Below are 19,389 nucleotides of genomic sequence, written 5' to 3' on the forward strand. Positions count from 1 at the left end.
TTTTAATCATTGGCCGTTATCCAATGAACCACATATGCTATGCGCTACGGGGTTCCAATATGAACCACCAAAGGGGAGTAAACACTTGAATGCAAACTCTTTGACAGGCAATATTTAGAGAGACTGAGGTCATTCAGTGGACTGCAACCATCATTGTGGCAGCAGTCCTGCCGGTCACCTTATGCCAACAACAAATCCCTCTACACACCATTGTTCTTTTTCTATGTCTTTTCCTGTCCTCTTTCTTATTCTTGTCTATGCTTTCATCTTCTCTTCCTGCTGAAATCTTCTCTTTTACTCAATGGATTTCTCCTGCGCATCTGCTCCTTTTCTTCTCCAAACCTCATCTTCCTCTGCTTTTCTCTCTGGATGCTCACATATACCAGTCTAAAAGGCTCTTCTGCCTACGACTGTAAATTCCCATATGTGCTTTCCAAATCATTTAGGTGCTCAGGAGCCCACAACAGAGGGCAAGGGAAGCAGTGGTACAGAGCAAAATAATAGAGAGGCGACAGATGGGGGCTTGATCAAGACTGAAGAGAAGACAGCAAAACCCTGTGAGTTTTCAACAGCATTGTATTTTCCTTTTTGATTGTTTTGTTTCCCTTTGATCTATGGTTGGAACCTCAATCTGCTGGAAACAAAGTGGAGGAAACAGGCAAACAATGGTTTGCCATACGTAGGAGTCTCTCTCACACACAAGATTGATTTTATTATCCAGCCAACCACTTGATCATCCCAAAGCTCCTCTTCAAGGTGCAGTGCATATCTCTGTATACTTACTAACAGGGATTACTATCTACTGACTCATATCTCGCCTGTGTGAAAATGGGTGGCCTGAATTAATTGTAATGATGGACTCTCATAAGGTATATCAGCAGAAGTATATGATGGTGAATTTCTGGAGGCAACCTATGACCTGGAAGGTAAAGTATGCAATGAAGATATTTAAGCATTCACACTGAAATTGATTCCCCCCACCAATAGTATAACAGTGAAGTTACATACTCCTGCTCCATGCATATATGCATAGTTGTTTGCATAGAAGTGTCTTTGACATTGAAGTGAATAGAGAGGCATGTGCTTGTTTGGAGGTTTTTGTGTGTATTGAAGAATCCACAGAGCTCTGAATCCTTCATACTATCGGTCTTGCATTTTGAATGGGCATTCCAGACCAATGGCTCATAATCCTGGAAAACCTGTGCAGTATGTATTACATTGAAACATCGATGCCGTGTGTGCCTTCAGTAGCAATGCTCAGCTCCTCTACTCATGAAATCTGGGAAGGCAGAGGAGAGGAGAGACAAAAAGGAAACAGTGGAAAAATAGGAAAAGCCCATGCTAATTCTTATTCCCACTGTAATTTCTTATGTGGTGAGGTCAGCACAACGTTTGGGCTTGTCCTTCTAAATTTTGGTGTGTCAAGATATTTCTCCAAACTTTATTTTTATGTACTGATGGACAAGCTAAGCCATCATGCCTGCTTTGCTGTGCTGCCACACTTGAATATTATTTATCATTATTGCAACCTGTATCTGGCTACATGTGCATTTATAATAAATAATAATAAATTTAATTTCTTCGTCGCCTATCTGGCCAATGGCCACTCTAGGCGACTTACAAAATAGTTAAAATACAATTGATAAAATACAATAATACAATATAAAAACAACACATCTACAGCAACAGTATTAAAACTGGGCAGGAGGCATTTCAGTTATAACAATTAACCCTCCCCGGATACCCCGAAGGCCTGCTGAAAGAGCCAGGTCTTTAAGGCTTTCCGAAACACATTTAGGGAAGAGGCGTGCCGGAGATCTTGTGGGAGGGAGTTCCAAAGAGTTGGGGCCGCCACTGAGAATGCCCTCTCTCTTGTACCCGCCAATCTGGCTGTTTTTGTTGGCGGGATTGAGAGAAGGCCCTGTGCGGCCGATCTTGTCGGGTGGCATAATTGGTGGCGTTGAAGGCGCTCCGTAAGATAAACTGGGCCGGAACCGTGTAGGGATTTAAAGGTCAATACCAACACCTTGAATTGGGCTCGCAAAACAACTGGTAGCCAGTGTAGATCGAACAACACTGGTGTGATGTGATCTCGGCGGCGACTATTTGTAAGTAGTCGAGCCGCCGCATTTTGTATCAGTTGTAATTTCCGGACCGTTTTCAAGGGTAACCCCACGTAGAGCGCATTATAGTAGTAATGTAATTTGGGGCATTTCTCATGTTGAAGCCAGCCTGATTATATAATGAAGATTTTCAGTCTGTGCATGTCAATCAGATCTCAAAAACAGCAATTGTTCCCACGTGAGCCTCGATATAAGTTGAAACAGCAACTGATCTAAGGCCAAGAACAATGGATGCTGTCGTCACCTAGGATGGGTAAGGAAGTGGGACACTGAGTGCAGTTCAAAACTTCCCCATGGGGGAAGTATCCCCCCTCCACATTTTGTGATGTCTGGATAACAGTTCATTTAGGAAATATCTAAGAATATGAGGGTAATCTTGTCAGCCACAAGTCTAATTTTAGCTGTATTATTGGTATGGACAGCATATAGAAGTTCATGGTGCAGGAAGTCCAGGCAGAAGATTTAGAAAGTATCCATTTCCAGAGGAAGTAAATGGGGCACAATGTGGCTTGCCAAGGAGTGACAGACACAGTTGAGGGAAAGTGAATGGTCCCCCATTTCTACTTTGCCACCCTGTGCTATGTGAGTGGCCTCCATTACATATTGCATATACATTACATCCAGTATATATTGTTAACACTTTGGAACAAACCTCCTTTTCAAAATGCAAAAAAATGCTTGATGTTTACTGCTGTATCTCTCGCTCTTCCTTGTTTCCTTTCATATTTTTTTCAATACCTGAATTTCTCTGTTCTTCACCTTTTTTCCAGTACCTTTCCTTCCACTAATTTTTCTACAATCTTTAATATTTCACCTGGATCTCCAGGTATACTTTCTTTGACTGTCAATCTTTCGGCTGTCATTTTTTTCAGCTCTGTCTTTCTTCTTTTACTTATTCTATCAATTATTCTCTCTTTTCCTTCTCTATTTTTCTCTGTCCCATATTTATTGCCCTAGAATGCGGCATTGTTATGGCTGCTTTAATCACGGACATATTTTACAATAATAACGGAGGGTGACCTTGGGGAAATAATGTCATGCCTTCTTTAAAGTTAATAGAGGAGATTTTCAGCTTTCAGTGAAACTACTATTACATTTCAAATACATATATATGCATACATTTAAAGGATCAAGCATCTCTTATGGACTAAGTGACAGGATCAGATATTATGCTCCTTTTAACTCATTCAATCATTCATCTGCACTATCAAGAACTGAATCTGGAGGTTTGGGAGACTGAAAATAAAGGAGTAAGCATCTGGATAATTAAAGGCTCCCCGTTCTCTTTATTATCTCAGAATAACATTGAAAATGCAAAATATGCAAGGTGATTTTTTTATATACTTATTTCTGTGAGAGCACAAGTATGCAAATTAGACTGAAATCTTCATCTGGAAGAAAAATCTTGCAAAACAAGATCCCCATACTTATTTTGTATTTCCTTTTCTCTGGGGCCAATAAAAACATCACCAGTAAAAAACGGCGTTGCAGAGTCACCTGAATTTGATCCAGTGTAGTAAGCAATACTTAAAGGTTTGTCTCAAATGAGCAAGCTCTGAAACAACCTCAGGTTGTAGCTAAATGACCTCTAGTAAAGTTTGAACTCCAAACCCTTTATTTTTCCCAAGCTGTGTCCTGGACCTGGATGCATGTATTCACAGGAGATTCAGAATCAGGTTCTTAATAGAATGAAACCTGTTGAAATCATTGCAGCCGTGCTGCCGGTTGCTGATCCTAAAACACCACTTCTCCCCAATTCTAATTGACTGCTTCCTGCCCATTTAATTGTTCAAAATCATGACAGGTTATAAAACCTGAACACTTTTGTCATTAGGTCCACTTAGCTGGATACACCAATCCTCAAACAGATTTTTAATCATTGGCCGTTATCCGATGAACCACATATGCTATGCGCTACGGGGTTCCAATATGAACCACCAAAGGGGAGAAAACACTTGAATGCAAACTCTTTGACAGGCAATATTGAGAGAGACTGAGGTCATTCAGTGCACTGCAACCATCGTTGTGGCAGCAGTCCTGCAGGTCACCTTATGCCAACAACAAATCCCTCTACACACCATTGTTCTTTTTCTATGTCTTTTCCTGTCCTCTTTCTTATTCTTGTCTATGCTTTCATCTCTTCCTGCTGAAATCTTCTCTTTTACTCAATGGATTTCTCCTGCCTATCTGCTCCTTTCCTTCTCCAAACCTCATCTTTCTCTGCTTTTCTCTCTGGATGCTCACATATACCAGTCTAAAAGGCTCTTCTGCCTACGACTGTAAATTCCCATATGTGCTTTCCAAATCATTTAGGTGCTCAGGAGCCCACAACAGAGGGCAAGGGAAGCAGTGGTACAGAGCAAAATAATAGAGAGGCGACAGATGGGGGCCTGATCAAGACTGAAGAGAAGACAGCAAAACCCTGTGAGTTTTCAACAGCATTGTTCCCCCCCTTTTCCTTTTTGATTGTTTTGTTTCCCTTTGATCTATGGTTGGAACCTCAATCTGCTGGAAACAAAGTGGAGGAAATGGGCAAACAATGGTTTGCCATACGTAGGAGTCTCTCTCACACACGATTGATTTTATTATCCAGCCAACTACCTGCTCATCCCAAAGCTCCTCTTCAAGGTGCAGTGCATATCTCTGTATACGTACTAACAGGGATTACTATCTACTGACTCATATCTCGCCTGTGTGAAAATGGGTGGCCTGAATTAATTGTAATGATGGACTCTCATAAGGTATATCAGCAGAAGTATATGATGGTGAATTTCTGGAGGCAACCTATGACCTGGAAGGTAAAGTATGTAATGAAGATATTTAAGCATTCACACTGAAATTGATTCCCCCCACCAATAGTATGACAGTGAAGTTACATACTCCTGCAAAGATACAAAAGTGTTTGGGAGATTTGGGAAAATAACCCCTATTATTGTACTCTCTCTATAGCAAATTTAACCTGTAAAGTGCTTTTCACGTATTATTTTGCTAATAATCATAACAGCCCTGTGAGGCAAATCATTGTTATTATCTCGCCTACGGCAAGCTGCAGCTAGGAAAGAGTGCCTTGCTTATGCCTGAAGTAGGATAGGAACCCAAGCAGTATATTCCCAAATCCAACGATCCACCTTCATGGGCTCTCCCCTCCAAGAATACTGAAGAAGTTTTTTTAAAGAAAGAACGAACGTGGTTAGTTTCTTATGTGAAACTAACCAGATTGTTCTTTCTCTCTTTTTTAATCATTTTTCCCCTAAGGAACATATTCAATAATTTACAGATTAAGATAGTTATTGGTGTCCGAAGCTGTTTATGATTTCTGTGTTTATTTCAAAAGAGCTAGATGGTCGATGGTTAGTTTTTTCCCTCTCCAAAGTTCTAAGAATTAAGCTGGAGATTTTGGATATTATCCAGATAAAGGCCATAGCCCCAATCCAGAGGCTCCTTGTATGTGTGGAGCTCTGATATGTACATGGAGCTGCAGACATTTTCCCCATTCATTGTGATTTCAGCGACAGCTCCATGCATATATGCATAGTTGTTTGCATAGAAGTGTCTTTGACATTGAAGTGAATAGAGAGGCATGTGCTTGTTTGGAGGTTTTTGTGTGTATTGAAGAATCCACAGAGCTCTGAATCCTTCATACTATCGGTCTTGCATTTTGAATGGGCATTCCAGACCAATGGCTCATAATCCTGGAAAACCTGTGCAGTATGTATTACATTGAAACATCGATGCCGTGTGTGCCTTCAGTAGCAATGCTCAGCTCTTCTAGTCATGAAGTGAAGGAAGGCAAGGGAGAGGAGAGAGAAAAAGGAAACAGTGGAAAAATAGGAAAAGCCCATGCTAATTCTTATCCCCACTGTAATTTCTTATGTGGTGAGGTCAGCACAACGTTTGGGCTTGTCCTTCTAAATTTTGGTGTGTCAAGATATTTCCCCAAACTTTAGTTTTGTGTACTGATGGACAAGCTAAGCTGGTGACTGAGCCATCATGCCTGCTTTGCTGTGCTGCCACACTTGAATATTATTTATCATTATTGCAACCTGTATCTGGCTACATGTGCATTTGGGGCATTTCTCATGTTGAAGCCAGCCTGATTATATAATGAAGATTTTCAGTGTGTGCATGTCAATCAGATTTCAAAAACAGCAATTGTTCCCACGTGAGCCTTGATATAAGTTGAAACAGCAACTGATCTAAGGCCAAGAACAATGGATGTTGGCATCACCTAGAATGGGTAAGGAAGTGGGACACTGAGTGGAGTTCAAAACTTCCCCATGGGGGAAGTATCCCCCCCCCGCATTTTGTGATGTCTGGATAACAGTTCATATAGGAAATATCTAAGAATATGAGGGTAATCTTGTCAGCCACAAGTCTAATTTTAGCTGTATTATTGGTATGGACAGCATATAGAAGTTCATGGTGCAGGAAGTCCAGGCAGAAGATTTAGAAAGTATCCATTTCCAGAGGAAGTAAATGGGGCACAATGTGGCTTGCCAAGGAGTGACAGACACAGTTGAGGGAAAGTGAATGGTCCCCCATTTCTACTTTGCCCCCCTGTGCTATGTGAGTGGCCTCCATTACATATTGCATATACATTACATCCAGTATATATTGTTAACACTTTGGAACAAACCTCCTTTTCAAAATGCAAAAAAATGCTTGATGTTTACTGCTGTATCTCTTGCTCTTCCTTGTTTCCTTTCATATTTCTTTCAATACCTGAATTTCTCTGTTCTTCATCTTTTTTCCAGTACCTTTCCTTCCACTAATTTTTCTACAATCTTTAATATTTCACCGGGATCTCCAGGTATACTTTCTTTGACTGTCAATCTTTCGGCTGTCACTTTCTTCAGCTCTGTCTTTCTTCTTTTACTTATTCTATCAATTATTCTCTCTTTTCCTTCTCTATTTTTCTCTGTCCCATGTTAATTGCCCTAGAATGCGGCATTGTTATGGCTGCTTTAATCATGGACAAACTTTACAATAATAATGGAGGGTGACTTTGGGGGAATAATGTCATGGCTTCTTTAAAGTTAATAGAGGAGATTTTCAGCTTTCAGTGAAACTAATATTACATTTCAAATACATATACACAGATTTAAAGGATCAAGCATCCCTCACAGACTTAGTGACAGGATCAGATATTATGCTCCTTTTAACTCATTCAGTCATTCATCTGCACTATCAAGAACTGAATCTGGAGGTTTGGGAGACTGAAAATAAAGGAGTAAGCATCTGGATAATTAAAGGCTCCCCGTTCTCTTTATTATCTCAGAATAACATTGAAAATGCAAAATATGCAAGGTGATATTTTTATATATTTATTTCTGTGAGTGCACAAGTATGCAAGTTAGACTGAAATCTTCATCTGGAAGAAAAATCTTGCAAAACAAGATCCCCATACTTATTTTGTATTTCCTTTTCTCTGGGGCCAATAAAAACATCACCGGTAAAAAACGGCATTGCAGAGTCACCTGAATTTGATCCAGTGTAGTAAGCTATACTTAAAGGTTTGTCACAAATGAGCAAGCTCTGAAACAACCTCAGGTGCCTTCTCAGATAGCTAAATGACCTCAAGTAAAGTTTGAACTCCAAACCCTTTATTCTTCCCAAGCTGTGTCCTGGACCTGGATGCATGTATTCACAGGAGATTCAGAATCAGGTTCTTAATAGAATGAAACCTGTTGAAATCATTGCAGCCGTGCTGCCGGTTGCCGATCCTAAAACATCACTTCTCCCCAATTCTAATTGACTGCTTCCTGCCCATTTAATTGTTCAAAATCATGACAGATTATAAAACCTGAACACTTTTGTCATTAGGTCCACTTAGCCGGATATACCAATCCTCAAACAGATTTTTAATCATTGGCCGTTATCCGATGAACCACATATGCTATGCGCTACGGGGTTCCAATATGAACCACCAAAGGGGAGAAAACACTTGAATGCAAACTCTTTGACAGGCAATATTGAGAGAGACTGAGGTCATTCAGTGGACTGCAACCATTGTTGTGGCAGCAGTCCTGCAGGTCACCTTATGCCAACAACAAATCCCTCTACACACCATTGTTCTTTTTCTATGTCTTTTCCTGTCCTCTTTCTTATTCTTGCCTATGCTTTCATCTTCTCTTCCTGCTGAAATCTTCTCTTTTACTCAATGGATTTCTACTGCCTATCTGCTCCTTTCCTTCTCCAAACCTCATCTTCCTCTGCTTTTCTCTCTGGATGCTCACATATACCAGTCTAAAAGGCTCTTCTGCCTACGACTGTAAATTCCCATATGTGCTTTCCAAATCATTTAGGTGCTCAGGTGCCCAAAACAGAGGGCAAGGGAAGCAGTGGTACAGAGCAAAATAATAGAGAGGCGACAGATGGGGGCCTGATCAAGACTGAAGAGAAGACAGCAAAACCCTGTGAGTTTTCAACAGCATTGTTCCCCCCCTTTTCCTTTTTGATTGTTTTGTTTCCCTTTGATCTATGGTTGGAACCTCAATCTGCTGGAAACAAAGTGGAGGAAATGGGCAAACAATGGTTTGCCATACGTAGGAGTCTCTCTCACACACAAGGTTGATTTTATTATCCAGCCAACTACCTGCTCATCCCAAAGCTCCTCTTCAAGGTGCAGTGCATATCTCTGTATACGTACTAACAGGGATTACTATCTACTGACTCATATCTCGCCTGTGTGAAAATGGGTGGCCTGAATTAATTGTAATGATGGACTCTCATAAGGTATATCAGCAGAAGTATATGATGGTGAATTTCTGGAGGCAACCTATGACCTGGAAGGTAAAGTATGCAATGAAGATATTTAAGCATTCACACTGAAATTGATTCCCCCCACCAATAGTATGACAGTGAAGTTACATACTCCTGCAAAGATACAAAAGTGTTTGGGAGATTTGGGAAAATAACCCCTATTATTGTACTCTCTCTATAGCAAATTTAACCTGTAAAGTGCTTTTCACGTATTATTTTGCTAATAATCATAACAGCCCTGTGAGGCAAATCATTGTTATTATCTCGCCTACGGCAAGCTGCAGCTAGGAAAGAGTGCCTTGCTTATGCCTGAAGTAGGATAGGAACCCAAGCAGTATATTCCCAAATTGAACAATCCACCTTCATGGGCTCTCCCCTCCAAGAATACTGAAGAAGTTTTTTTTAAAAAAGAACGAACGTGGTTAGTTTCTTATGTGAAACTAACCAGATTGTTCTTTCTCTCTTTTTTAATCATTTTTCCCCTAAGGAACATATTCAATAATTTACAGATTAAGATAGTTATTGGTGTCCGAAGCTGTTTATGATTTCTGTGTTTATTTCAAAAGAGCTAGATGGTCGATGGTTAGTTTTTTCCCTCTCCAAAGTTCTAAGAATTAAGCTGGAGATTTTGGGTATTATCCAGATAAAGGCGATAGCCCCAATCCAGAGGCTCCTTGTATGTGTGGAGCTCTGATATGTACATGGAGCTGCAGACATTTTCCCCATTCATTGTGATTTCAGCGACAGCTCCATGCATATATGCATAGTTGTTTGCATAGAAGTGTCTTTGACATTGAAGTGAATAGAGAGGCATGTGCTTGTTTGGAGGTTTTTGTGTGTATTGAAGAATCCACAGAGCTCTGAATCCTTCATACTATCGGTCTTGCATTTTGAATGGGCATTCCAGACCAATGGCTCATAATCCTGGAAAACCTGTGCAGTATGTATTACATTGAAACATCGATGCCGTGTGTGCCTTCAGTAGCAATGCTCAGCTCCTCTACTCATGAAGTGAAGGAAGGCAAGGGAGAGGAGAGAGAAAAAGGAAACAGTGGAAAAATAGGAAAAGCCCATGCTAATTCTTATTCCCACTGTAATTTCTTATGTGGTGAGGTCAGCACAACGTTTGGGCTTGTCCTTCTAAATTTTGGTGTGTCAGGATATTTCCCCAAACTTTAGTTTTGTGTACTGATGGACAAGCTAAGCTGGTGACTGAGCCATCATGCCTGCTTTGCTGTGCTGCCACACTTGAATATTATTTATCATTATTGCAACCTGTATCTGGCTACATGTGCATTTGGGGCATTTCTCATGTTGAAGCCAGCCTGATTATATAATGAAGATTTTCAGTGTGTGCATGTCAATCAGATTTCAAAAACAGCAATTGTTCCCACGTGAGCCTTGATATAAGTTGAAACAGCAACTGATCTAAGGCCAAGAACAATGGATGTTGGCATCACCTAGAATGGGTAAGGAAGTGGGACACTGAGTGGAGTTCAAAACCTCCCCATGGGGGAAGTATCCCCCCCCGCATTTTGTGATGTCTGGATAACAGTTCATATAGGAAATATCTAAGAATATGAGGGTAATCTTGTCAGCCACAAGTCTAATTTTAGCTGTATTATTGGTATGGACAGCATATAGAAGTTCATGGTGCAGGAAGTCCAGGCAGAAGATTTAGAAAGTATCCATTTCCAGAGGAAGTAAATGGGGCACAATGTGGCTTGCCAAGGAGTGACAGACACAGTTGAGGGAAAGTGAATGGTCCCCCATTTCTACTTTGCCCCCCTGTGCTATGTGAGTGGCCTCCATTACATATTGCATATACATTACATCCAGTATATATTGTTAACACTTTGGAACAAACCTCCTTTTCAAAATGCAAAAAAATGCTTGATGTTTACTGCTGTATCTCTTGCTCTTCCTTGTTTCCTTTCATATTTCTTTCAATACCTGAATTTCTCTGTTCTTCATCTTTTTTCCAGTACCTTTCCTTCCACTAATTTTTCTACAATCTTTAATATTTCACCGGGATCTCCAGGTATACTTTCTTTGACTGTCAATCTTTCGGCTGTCACTTTCTTCAGCTCTGTCTTTCTTCTTTTACTTATTCTATCAATTATTCTCTCTTTTCCTTCTCTATTTTTCTCTGTCCCATGTTTATTGCCCTAGAATGCGGCATTGTTATGGCTGCTTTAATCACGGACAAATTTTACAATAATAATGGAGGGTGACTTTGGGGGAATAATGTCATGGCTTCTTTAAAGTTAATAGAGGAGATTTTCAGCTTTCAGTGAAACTAATATTACATTTCAAATACATATACACAGATTTAAAGGATCAAGCATCCCTCACAGACTTAGTGACAGGATCAGATATTATGCTCCTTTTAACTCATTCAGTCATTCATCTGCACTATCAAGAACTGAATCTGGAGGTTTGGGAGACTGAAAATAAAGGAGTAAGCATCTGGATAATTAAAGGCTCCCCGTTCTCTTTATTATCTCAGAATAACATTGAAAATGCAAAATATGCAAGGTGATATTTTTATATATTTATTTCTGTGAGTGCACAAGTATGCAAGTTAGACTGAAATCTTCATCTGGAAGAAAAATCTTGCAAAACAAGATCCCCATACTTATTTTGTATTTCCTTTTCTCTGGGGCCAATAAAAACATCACCGGTAAAAAACGGCGTTGCAGAGTCACCTGAATTTGATCCAGTGTAGTAAGCTATACTTAAAGGTTTGTCACAAATGAGCAAGCTCTGAAACAACCTCAGGTGCCTTCTCAGATAGCTAAATGACCTCAAGTAAAGATTGAACTCCAAACCTTTTATTTTTCCCAAGCTGTGTCCTGGACCTGGATGCATGTATTCACAGGAGATTCAGAATCAGGTTCTTAATAGAATGAAACCTGTTGAAATCATTGCAGCCGTGCTGCCGGTTGCCGATCCTAAAACATCACTTCTCCCCAATTCTAATTGACTGCTTCCTGCCCATTTTATTGTTCAAAATCATGACAGGTTATAAAACCTGAACGCTTTTGTCATTAGGTCCACTTAGCCGGATACACGAATCCTCAAACAGATTTTTAATCATTGGCCGTTATCCGATGAACCACATATGCTATGCGCTACGGGGTTCCAATATGAACCACCAAAGGGGAGAAAACACTTGAATGCAAACTCTTTGACAGGCAATATTGAGAGAGACTGAGGTCATTCAGTGGACTGCAACCATCATTGTGGCAGCAGTCCTCCAGGTCACCTTATGCCAACAACAAATCCCTCTACACACCATTGTTCTTTTTCTATGTCTTTTCCTGTCCTCTTTCTTATTCTTGCCTATGCTTTCATCTTCTCTTCCTGCTGAAATCTTCTCTTTTACTCAATGGATTTCTCCTGCCTATCTGCTCCTTTCCTTCTCCAAACCTCATCTTCCTCTGCTTTTCTCTCTGGATGCTCACATATACCAGTCTAAAAGGCTCTTCTGCCTACGACTGTAAATTCCCATATGTGCTTTCCAAATCATTTAGGTGCTCAGGTGCCCACAACAGAGGGCAAGGGAAGCAGTGGTACAGAGCAAAATAATAGAGAGGCGACAGATGGGGGCCTGATCAAGACTGAAGAGAAGACAGCAAAACCCTGTGAGTTTTCAACAGCATTGTTCCCCCCCTTTTCCTTTTTGATTCTTTTGTTTCCCTTTGATCTATGGTTGGAACCTCAATCTGCTGGAAACAAAGTGGAGGAAATGGGCAAACAATGGTTTGCCATACGTAGGAGTCTCTCTCACACACAAGATTGATTTTATTATCCAGCCAACTACCTGCTCATCCCAAAGCTCCTCTTCAAGGTGCAGTGCATATCTCTGTATACGTACTAACAGGGATTACTATCTACTGACTCATATCTCGCCTGTGTGAAAATGGGTGGCCTGAATTAATTGTAATGATGGACTCTCATAAGGTATATCAGCAGAAGTATATGATGGTGAATTTCTGGAGGCAACCTATGACCTGGAAGGTAAAGTATGCAATGAAGATATTTAAGCATTCACACTGAAATTGATTCCCCCCACCAATAGTATGACAGTGAAGTTACATACTCCTGCAAAGATACAAAAGTGTTTGGGAGATTTGGGAAAATAACCCCTATTATTGTACTCTCTCTATAGCAAATTTAACCTGTAAAGTGCTTTTCACGTATTATTTTGCTAATAATCATAACAGCCCTGTGAGGCAGATCATTGTTATTATCTCGCATATGGCAAGCTGCAGCTAGGAAAGAGTGCCTTGCTTATGCCTGAAGTAGGATAGGAACCCAAGCAGTATATTCCCAAATCCAACGATCCACCTTCATGGGCTCTCCCCTCCAAGAATACTGAAGAAGTTTTTTTAAAAAAAGAACGAACGTGGTTAGTTTCTTATGTGAAACTAACCAGATTGGTCTTTCTCTCTTTTTTAATCATTTTTCCCCTAAGGAACATATTCAATAATTTACAGATTAAGATAGTTATTGGTGTCCGAAGCTGTTTATGATTTCTGTGTTTATTTCAAAAGAGCTAGATGGTCGATGGTTAGTTTTTTCCCTCTCCAAAGTTCTAAGAATTAAGCTGGAGATTTTGGATATTATCCAGATAAAGGCCATAGCCCCAATCCAGAGGCTCCTTGTATGTGTGGAGCTCTGATGTGTACATGGAGCTGCAGACATTTCCCCCATTCATTGTCATTTCAGCGACAGCTCCATGCATATATGCATAGTTGTTTGCACAGAAGTGTCTTTGACATTGAAGTGAATAGAGAGGCATGTGCTTGTTTGGAGGTTTTTGTGTGTATTGAAGAATCCACAGAGCTCTGAATCCTTCATACTATCGGTCTTGCATTTTGAATGGGCATTCCAGACCACTGGCTCATAATCCTGGAAAACCTGTGCAGTATGTATTACATTGAAACATCGATGCCGTGTGTGCCTTCAGTAGCAATGCTCAGCTCTTCTAGTCATGAAGTGAAGGAAGGCAAGGGAGAGGAGAGAGAAAAAGGAAACAGTGGAAAAATAGGAAAAGCCCATGCTAATTCTTATTCCCACTGTAATTTCTTATGTGGTGAGGTCAGCACAACGTTTGGGCTTGTCCTTCTAAATTTTGGTGTGTCAAGATATTTCCCCAAACTTTAGTTTTGTGTACTGATGGACAAGCTAAGCTGGTGACTGAGCCATCATGCCTGCTCTGCTGTGCTGCCACACTTGAATATTATTTATCATTATTGCAACCTGTATCTGGCTACATGTGCATTTGGGGCATTTCTCATGTTGAAGCCAGCCTGATTATATAATGAAGATTTTCAGTGTGTGCATGTCAATCAGATCTCAAAAACAGCAATTGTTCCCACGTGAGCCTTGATATAAGTTGAAACAGCAACTGATCTAAGGCCAAGAACAATGGATGTTGGCATCACCTAGAATGGGTAAGGAAGTGGGACACTGAGTGGAGTTCAAAACTTCCCCATGGGGGAAGTATCCCCCCCTCCGCATGTTGTGATGTCTGGATAACAGTTCATATAGGAAATATCTAAGAATATGAGGGTAATCTTGTCAGCCACAAGTCTAATTTTAGCTGTATTATTGGTATGGACAGCATATAGAAGTTCATGGTGCAGGAAGTCCAGGCAGAAGATTTAGAAAGTATCCATTTCCAGAGGAAGTAAATGGGGCACAATGTGGCTTGCCAAGGAGTGACAGACACAGTTGAGGGAAAGTGAATGGTCCCCCATTTCTACTTTGCCCCCTTGTGCTATGTGAGTGGCCTTCATTACATATTGCATATACATTACATCCAGTATATATTGTTAACACTTTGGAACAAACCTCCTTTTCAAAATGCAAAAAAATGCTTGATGTTTACTGCTGTATCTCTTGCTCTTCCTTGTTTCCTTTCATATTTTTTTCAATACCTGAATTTCTCTGTTCTTCATCTTTTTTCCAGTACCTTTCCTTCCACTAATTTTTCTACAATCTTTAATATTTCACCGGGATCTCCAGGTATACTTTCTTTGACTGTCAATCTTTCGGCTGTCACTTTCTTCAGCTCTGTCTTTCTTCTTTTACTTATTCTATCAATTATTCTCTCTTTTCCTTCTCTATTTTTCTCTGTCCCATGTTTATTGCCCTTGAATGGGGCATTGTTATGGCTGCTTTAATCACGGACATATTTTACAATAATAATGGAGGGTGACTTTGGGGGAATAATGTCATGGCTTCTTTAAAGTTAATAGAGGAGATTTTCAGCTTTCAGTGAAACTAATATTACATTTCAAATACATATGCATAGAATTAAAGGATTAAGCATCCTTCATAGACTTAGTGACAGGATCAGATATTATGCTCCTTTTAACTCATTCAGTCATTCATCTGCACTATCAAGAACTGCATCTGGAGGTTTGGGAGACTGAAAATAAAGGAGTAAGCATCTGGATAATTAAAGGCTCCCCGTTCTCTTTATTATCTCAGAATAACATTGAAAATGCAAAATGTGTAAGGTGATTTTTTTATATACTTATTTCTGTGAGAGCACAAGTATGCAAGTTAGACTGAAATCTTCAACTGGAAGAAACATCTTGCAAAATGAGATCCCCATACTTGTTTTGTATTTCCTTTTCTCTGGGGCCAATAAAAACATCACCGGTAAAAAACGGCGTTGCAGAGTCACCTGAATTTGATCCAGTGTAGTAAGCAATACTTAAAGGTTTGTCTCAAATGAGCAAGCTCTGAAACAACCTCAGGTGCCTTCTCAAATAGCTAAATGACCTCTAGTAAAGTTTGAACTCCAAACCCTTTATTTTTCCCAAGCTGTGTCCTGGACCTGGATGCATGTATTCACAGGAGATTCAGAATCAGGTTCTTAATAGAATGAAACCTGTTGAAATCATTGCAGCCGTGCTGCCGGTTGCCGATCCTAAAACACCACTTCTCCCCAATTCTAATTGACTGCTTCCTGCCCATTTAATTGTTCAAAATCATGACAGGTTATAAAACCTGAACACTTTTGTCATTAGGTCCACTTAGCTGGATACACCAATCCTCAAACAGATTTTTAATCATTGGCCGTTATCTGATGAACCACATATGCTATGCGCTACGGGGTTCCAATATGAACCACCAAAGGGGAGAAAACACTGAATGCAAACTCTTTGACAGGCAATATTGAGAGAGACTGAGGTCATTCAGTGGACTGCAACCATCGTTGTGGCAGCAGTCCTCCAGGTCACCTTATGCCAACAACAAATCCCTCTACACACCATTGTTCTTTTTCTATGTCTTTTCCTGTCCTCTTTCTTATTCTTGCCTATGCTTTCATCTTCTCTTCCTGCTGAAATCTTCTCTTTTACTCAATGGATTTCTCCTGCCTATCTGCTCCTTTCCTTCTCCAAACCTCATTTTTCTCTGCTTTTCTCTCTGGATGCTCACATATACCAGTCTAAAAGGCTCTTCTGCCTATGACTGTAAATTCCCATATGTGCTTTCCAAATCATTTAGGTGCTCAGGTGCCCACAACAGAGGGCAAGGGAAGCAGTGGTACAGAGCAAAATAATAGAGAGGCGACAGATGGGGGCCTGATCAAGACTGAAGAGAAGACAGCAAAACCCTGTGAGTTTTCAACAGCATTGTTCCCCCCCTTTTCCTTTTTGCTTGTTTTGTTTCCCTTTGATCTATGGTTGGAACCTCAATCTGCTGGAAACAAAGTGGAGGAAACGGGCAAACAATGGTTTGCCATACGTAGGAGTCTCTCTCACACACAAGATTGATTTTATTATCCAGCCAACCACTTGATCATCCCAAAGCTCCTCTTCAAGGTGCAGTGCATATCTCTGTATACTTACTAACAGGGATTACTATCTACTGACTCATATCTCGCCTGTGTGAAAGTGGGTGTCCTGAATTAATTGTAATGATGGACTCTCATAAGGTATATCAGCAGAAGTATATGATGGTGAATTTCTGGAGGCAACCTATGACCTGGAAGGTAAAGTATGCAATGAAGATATTTAAGCATTCACACTGAAATTGATTCCCCCCACCAATAGTATAAGAGTGAAGTTACATACTCCTGCAAAGATACAAAAGTGTTTGGGAGATTTGGGAAAATAACCCCTATTATTGTACTCTCTCTATAGCAAATTTAACCTGTAAAGTGCTTTTCACGTATTATTTTGCTAATCATAACAGCCCTGTGAGGCAGATCATTGCTATTATCTCGCATATGGCAAGCTGCAGCTAGGAAAGAGTGTCTTGCTTATGCCTGAAGTAGGATAGGAACCCAAGCAGTATATTCCCAAATCCAACGATCCACCTTCATGGGCTCTCCCCTCCAAGAATACTGAAGAAGTTTTTTAAAAAAAAGAACGAACGTGGTTAGTTTCTTATGTGAAACTAACCAGATTGTTCTTTCTTTTTTAATCATTTTTCCCCTAAGGAACATATTCAATAATTTACAGATTAAGATAGTTATTGGTGTCCGAAGCTGTTTATGATTTCTGTGTTTATTTCAAAAGAGCTAGATGGTCGATGGTTAGTTTTTTCCCTCTCCAAAGTTCTAAGAATTAAGCTGGAGATTTTGGATATTATCCAGATAAAGGCCATAGCCCCAATCCAGAGGCTCCTTGTATGTGTGGAGCTCTGATATGTACATGGAACTGCAGACATTTTCCCCATTCATTGTCATTTCAGCGACAGCTCCATGCTTATATGCATAGTTGTTTGCATAGAAGTGTCTTTGACATTGAAGTGAATAGAGAGGCATGTGCTTGTTTGGAGGTTTTTGTGTGTATTGAAGAATCCACAGAGCTCTGAATCCTTCATACTATCGGTCTTGCATTTTGAATGGGCATTCCAGACCAATGGCTCATAATCCTGGAAAACCTGTGCAGTATGTATTACATTGAAACATCGATGCCGTGTGTGCCTTCAGTAGCAATGCTCAGCTCTTCTAGTCATGAAGTGAAGGAAGGCAAGGGAGAGGAGAGAGAAAAAGGAAACAGTGGAAAAATAGGAAAAGCCCATGCTAATTCTTATTCCCACTGTAATTTCTTATGTGGTGAGGTCAGCACAACGTTTGGGCTTGTCCTTCTAAATTTTGGTGTGTCAAGATATTTCCCCAAACTTTAGTTTTGTGTACTGATGGACAAGCTAAGCTGGTGACTGAGCCATCATGCCTGCTTTGCTGTGCTGCCACACTTGAATATTATTTATCATTATTGCAACCTGTGTCTGGCAACATGTGCATTTGGGGCATTTCTCATATTGAAGCCAGCCTGTGTGCACGTCAATCAGATCTCAAAAACAGCAATTGTTCCCACGTGAGCCTTGATATAAGTTGAAACAGCAACTGATCTAAGGCCAAGAACAATGGATGTTGGCGTCACCTAGAATGGGTAAGGAAGTGGGACACTGAGTGGAGTTCAAAACTTCCCCATGGAGGAAGTATCCCCCCCCCGCATTTTGTGATGTCTGGATAACAGTTCATATAGGAAATATCTAAGAATATGAGGGTAATCTTGTCAGCCACAAGTCTAATTTTAGCTGTATTATTGGTATGGACAGCATATAGAAGTTCATGGTGCAGGAAGTCCAGGCAGAAGATTTAGAAAGTATCCATTACCAGAGGAAGTAAATGGGGCACAATGTGGCTTGCCAAGGAGTGACAGACACAGTTGAGGGAAAGTGAATGGTTCCCCATTTCTGCTTTGCCCCCCTGTGCTATGTGAGTGGCCTCCATTACATATTGCATATACATTACATCCAGTATATATTGTTAACACTTTGGAACAAATCTTTTTTTGAAAATGCAAAAAATGCTTGATGTTTACTGTTGTATCTCTTGCTCTTCCTTGTTTCCTTTCAAATTTTTTGCAATACCTGAATTTCTCTGTTCTTCACCTTTTTTCCAGTACCTTTCCTTCCACTAATTTTTGTACAATCTTTAATATTTCACCGGGATCTCCAGGTATACTTTCTTTGATTGTCAATCTTTCGGCTGTCATTTTTTTCAGCTCTGTCTTTCTTCTTTTACTTATTCTATCAATCACTCTCTCTTTTCCTTCTCTGTTTTTCTCTGTCCCATGTTTATTGCCCTTGAATGGGGCATTGTTATGGCTGCTTTAATCACGGACAAATTTTACAATAATAATGGAGGGTGACTTTGGGGAAATAATGCCATGGCTTCTTTAAAGTTAATAGAGGAGATTTTCAGCTTTCAGTGGAACTAATGTTACATTTCAAATACATATATATGCATACATTTAAAGGATCAAGCATCCTTCATAGACTTAGTGACAGGATCAGATATTATGCTCCTCTTAACTCATTCAGTCATTCATCTGCACTATCAAGAACTGCATCTGGAGGTTTGGGAGACTGAAAATAAAGGAGTAAGCATCTGGATAATTAAAGGCTCCCCGTTCTCTTTATTATCTCAGAATAACATTGAAAATGCAAAATGTGTAAGGTGATT

General features: G+C 40.1%; 1 protein-coding gene across 6 annotated transcripts in view; it reads left to right on the plus strand.

Annotated features, from left to right (window-relative positions):
* Positions 1-19,389, plus strand: part of MYBPC1 (myosin binding protein C1) — a 165,506-nt gene that overhangs the window by 101,841 nt on the left and 44,276 nt on the right. For all 6 annotated transcript variants that reach the window (XM_061638845.1, XM_061638844.1, XM_061638847.1 and 3 more), the window contains 5 exons: positions 447-557; positions 4,437-4,547; positions 8,429-8,539; positions 12,422-12,532; positions 16,416-16,526. In XM_061638845.1, coding sequence (XP_061494829.1) covers positions 447-557; positions 4,437-4,547; positions 8,429-8,539; positions 12,422-12,532; positions 16,416-16,526 — 555 coding nt within the window. The remainder of the gene's footprint in view (positions 1-446; positions 558-4,436; positions 4,548-8,428; positions 8,540-12,421; positions 12,533-16,415; positions 16,527-19,389) is intronic.

This window comes from Rhineura floridana, chromosome 8, assembly GCF_030035675.1.
Source record: "Rhineura floridana isolate rRhiFlo1 chromosome 8, rRhiFlo1.hap2, whole genome shotgun sequence".
NCBI classification, from domain to species: domain Eukaryota; kingdom Metazoa; phylum Chordata; class Lepidosauria; order Squamata; family Rhineuridae; genus Rhineura; species Rhineura floridana.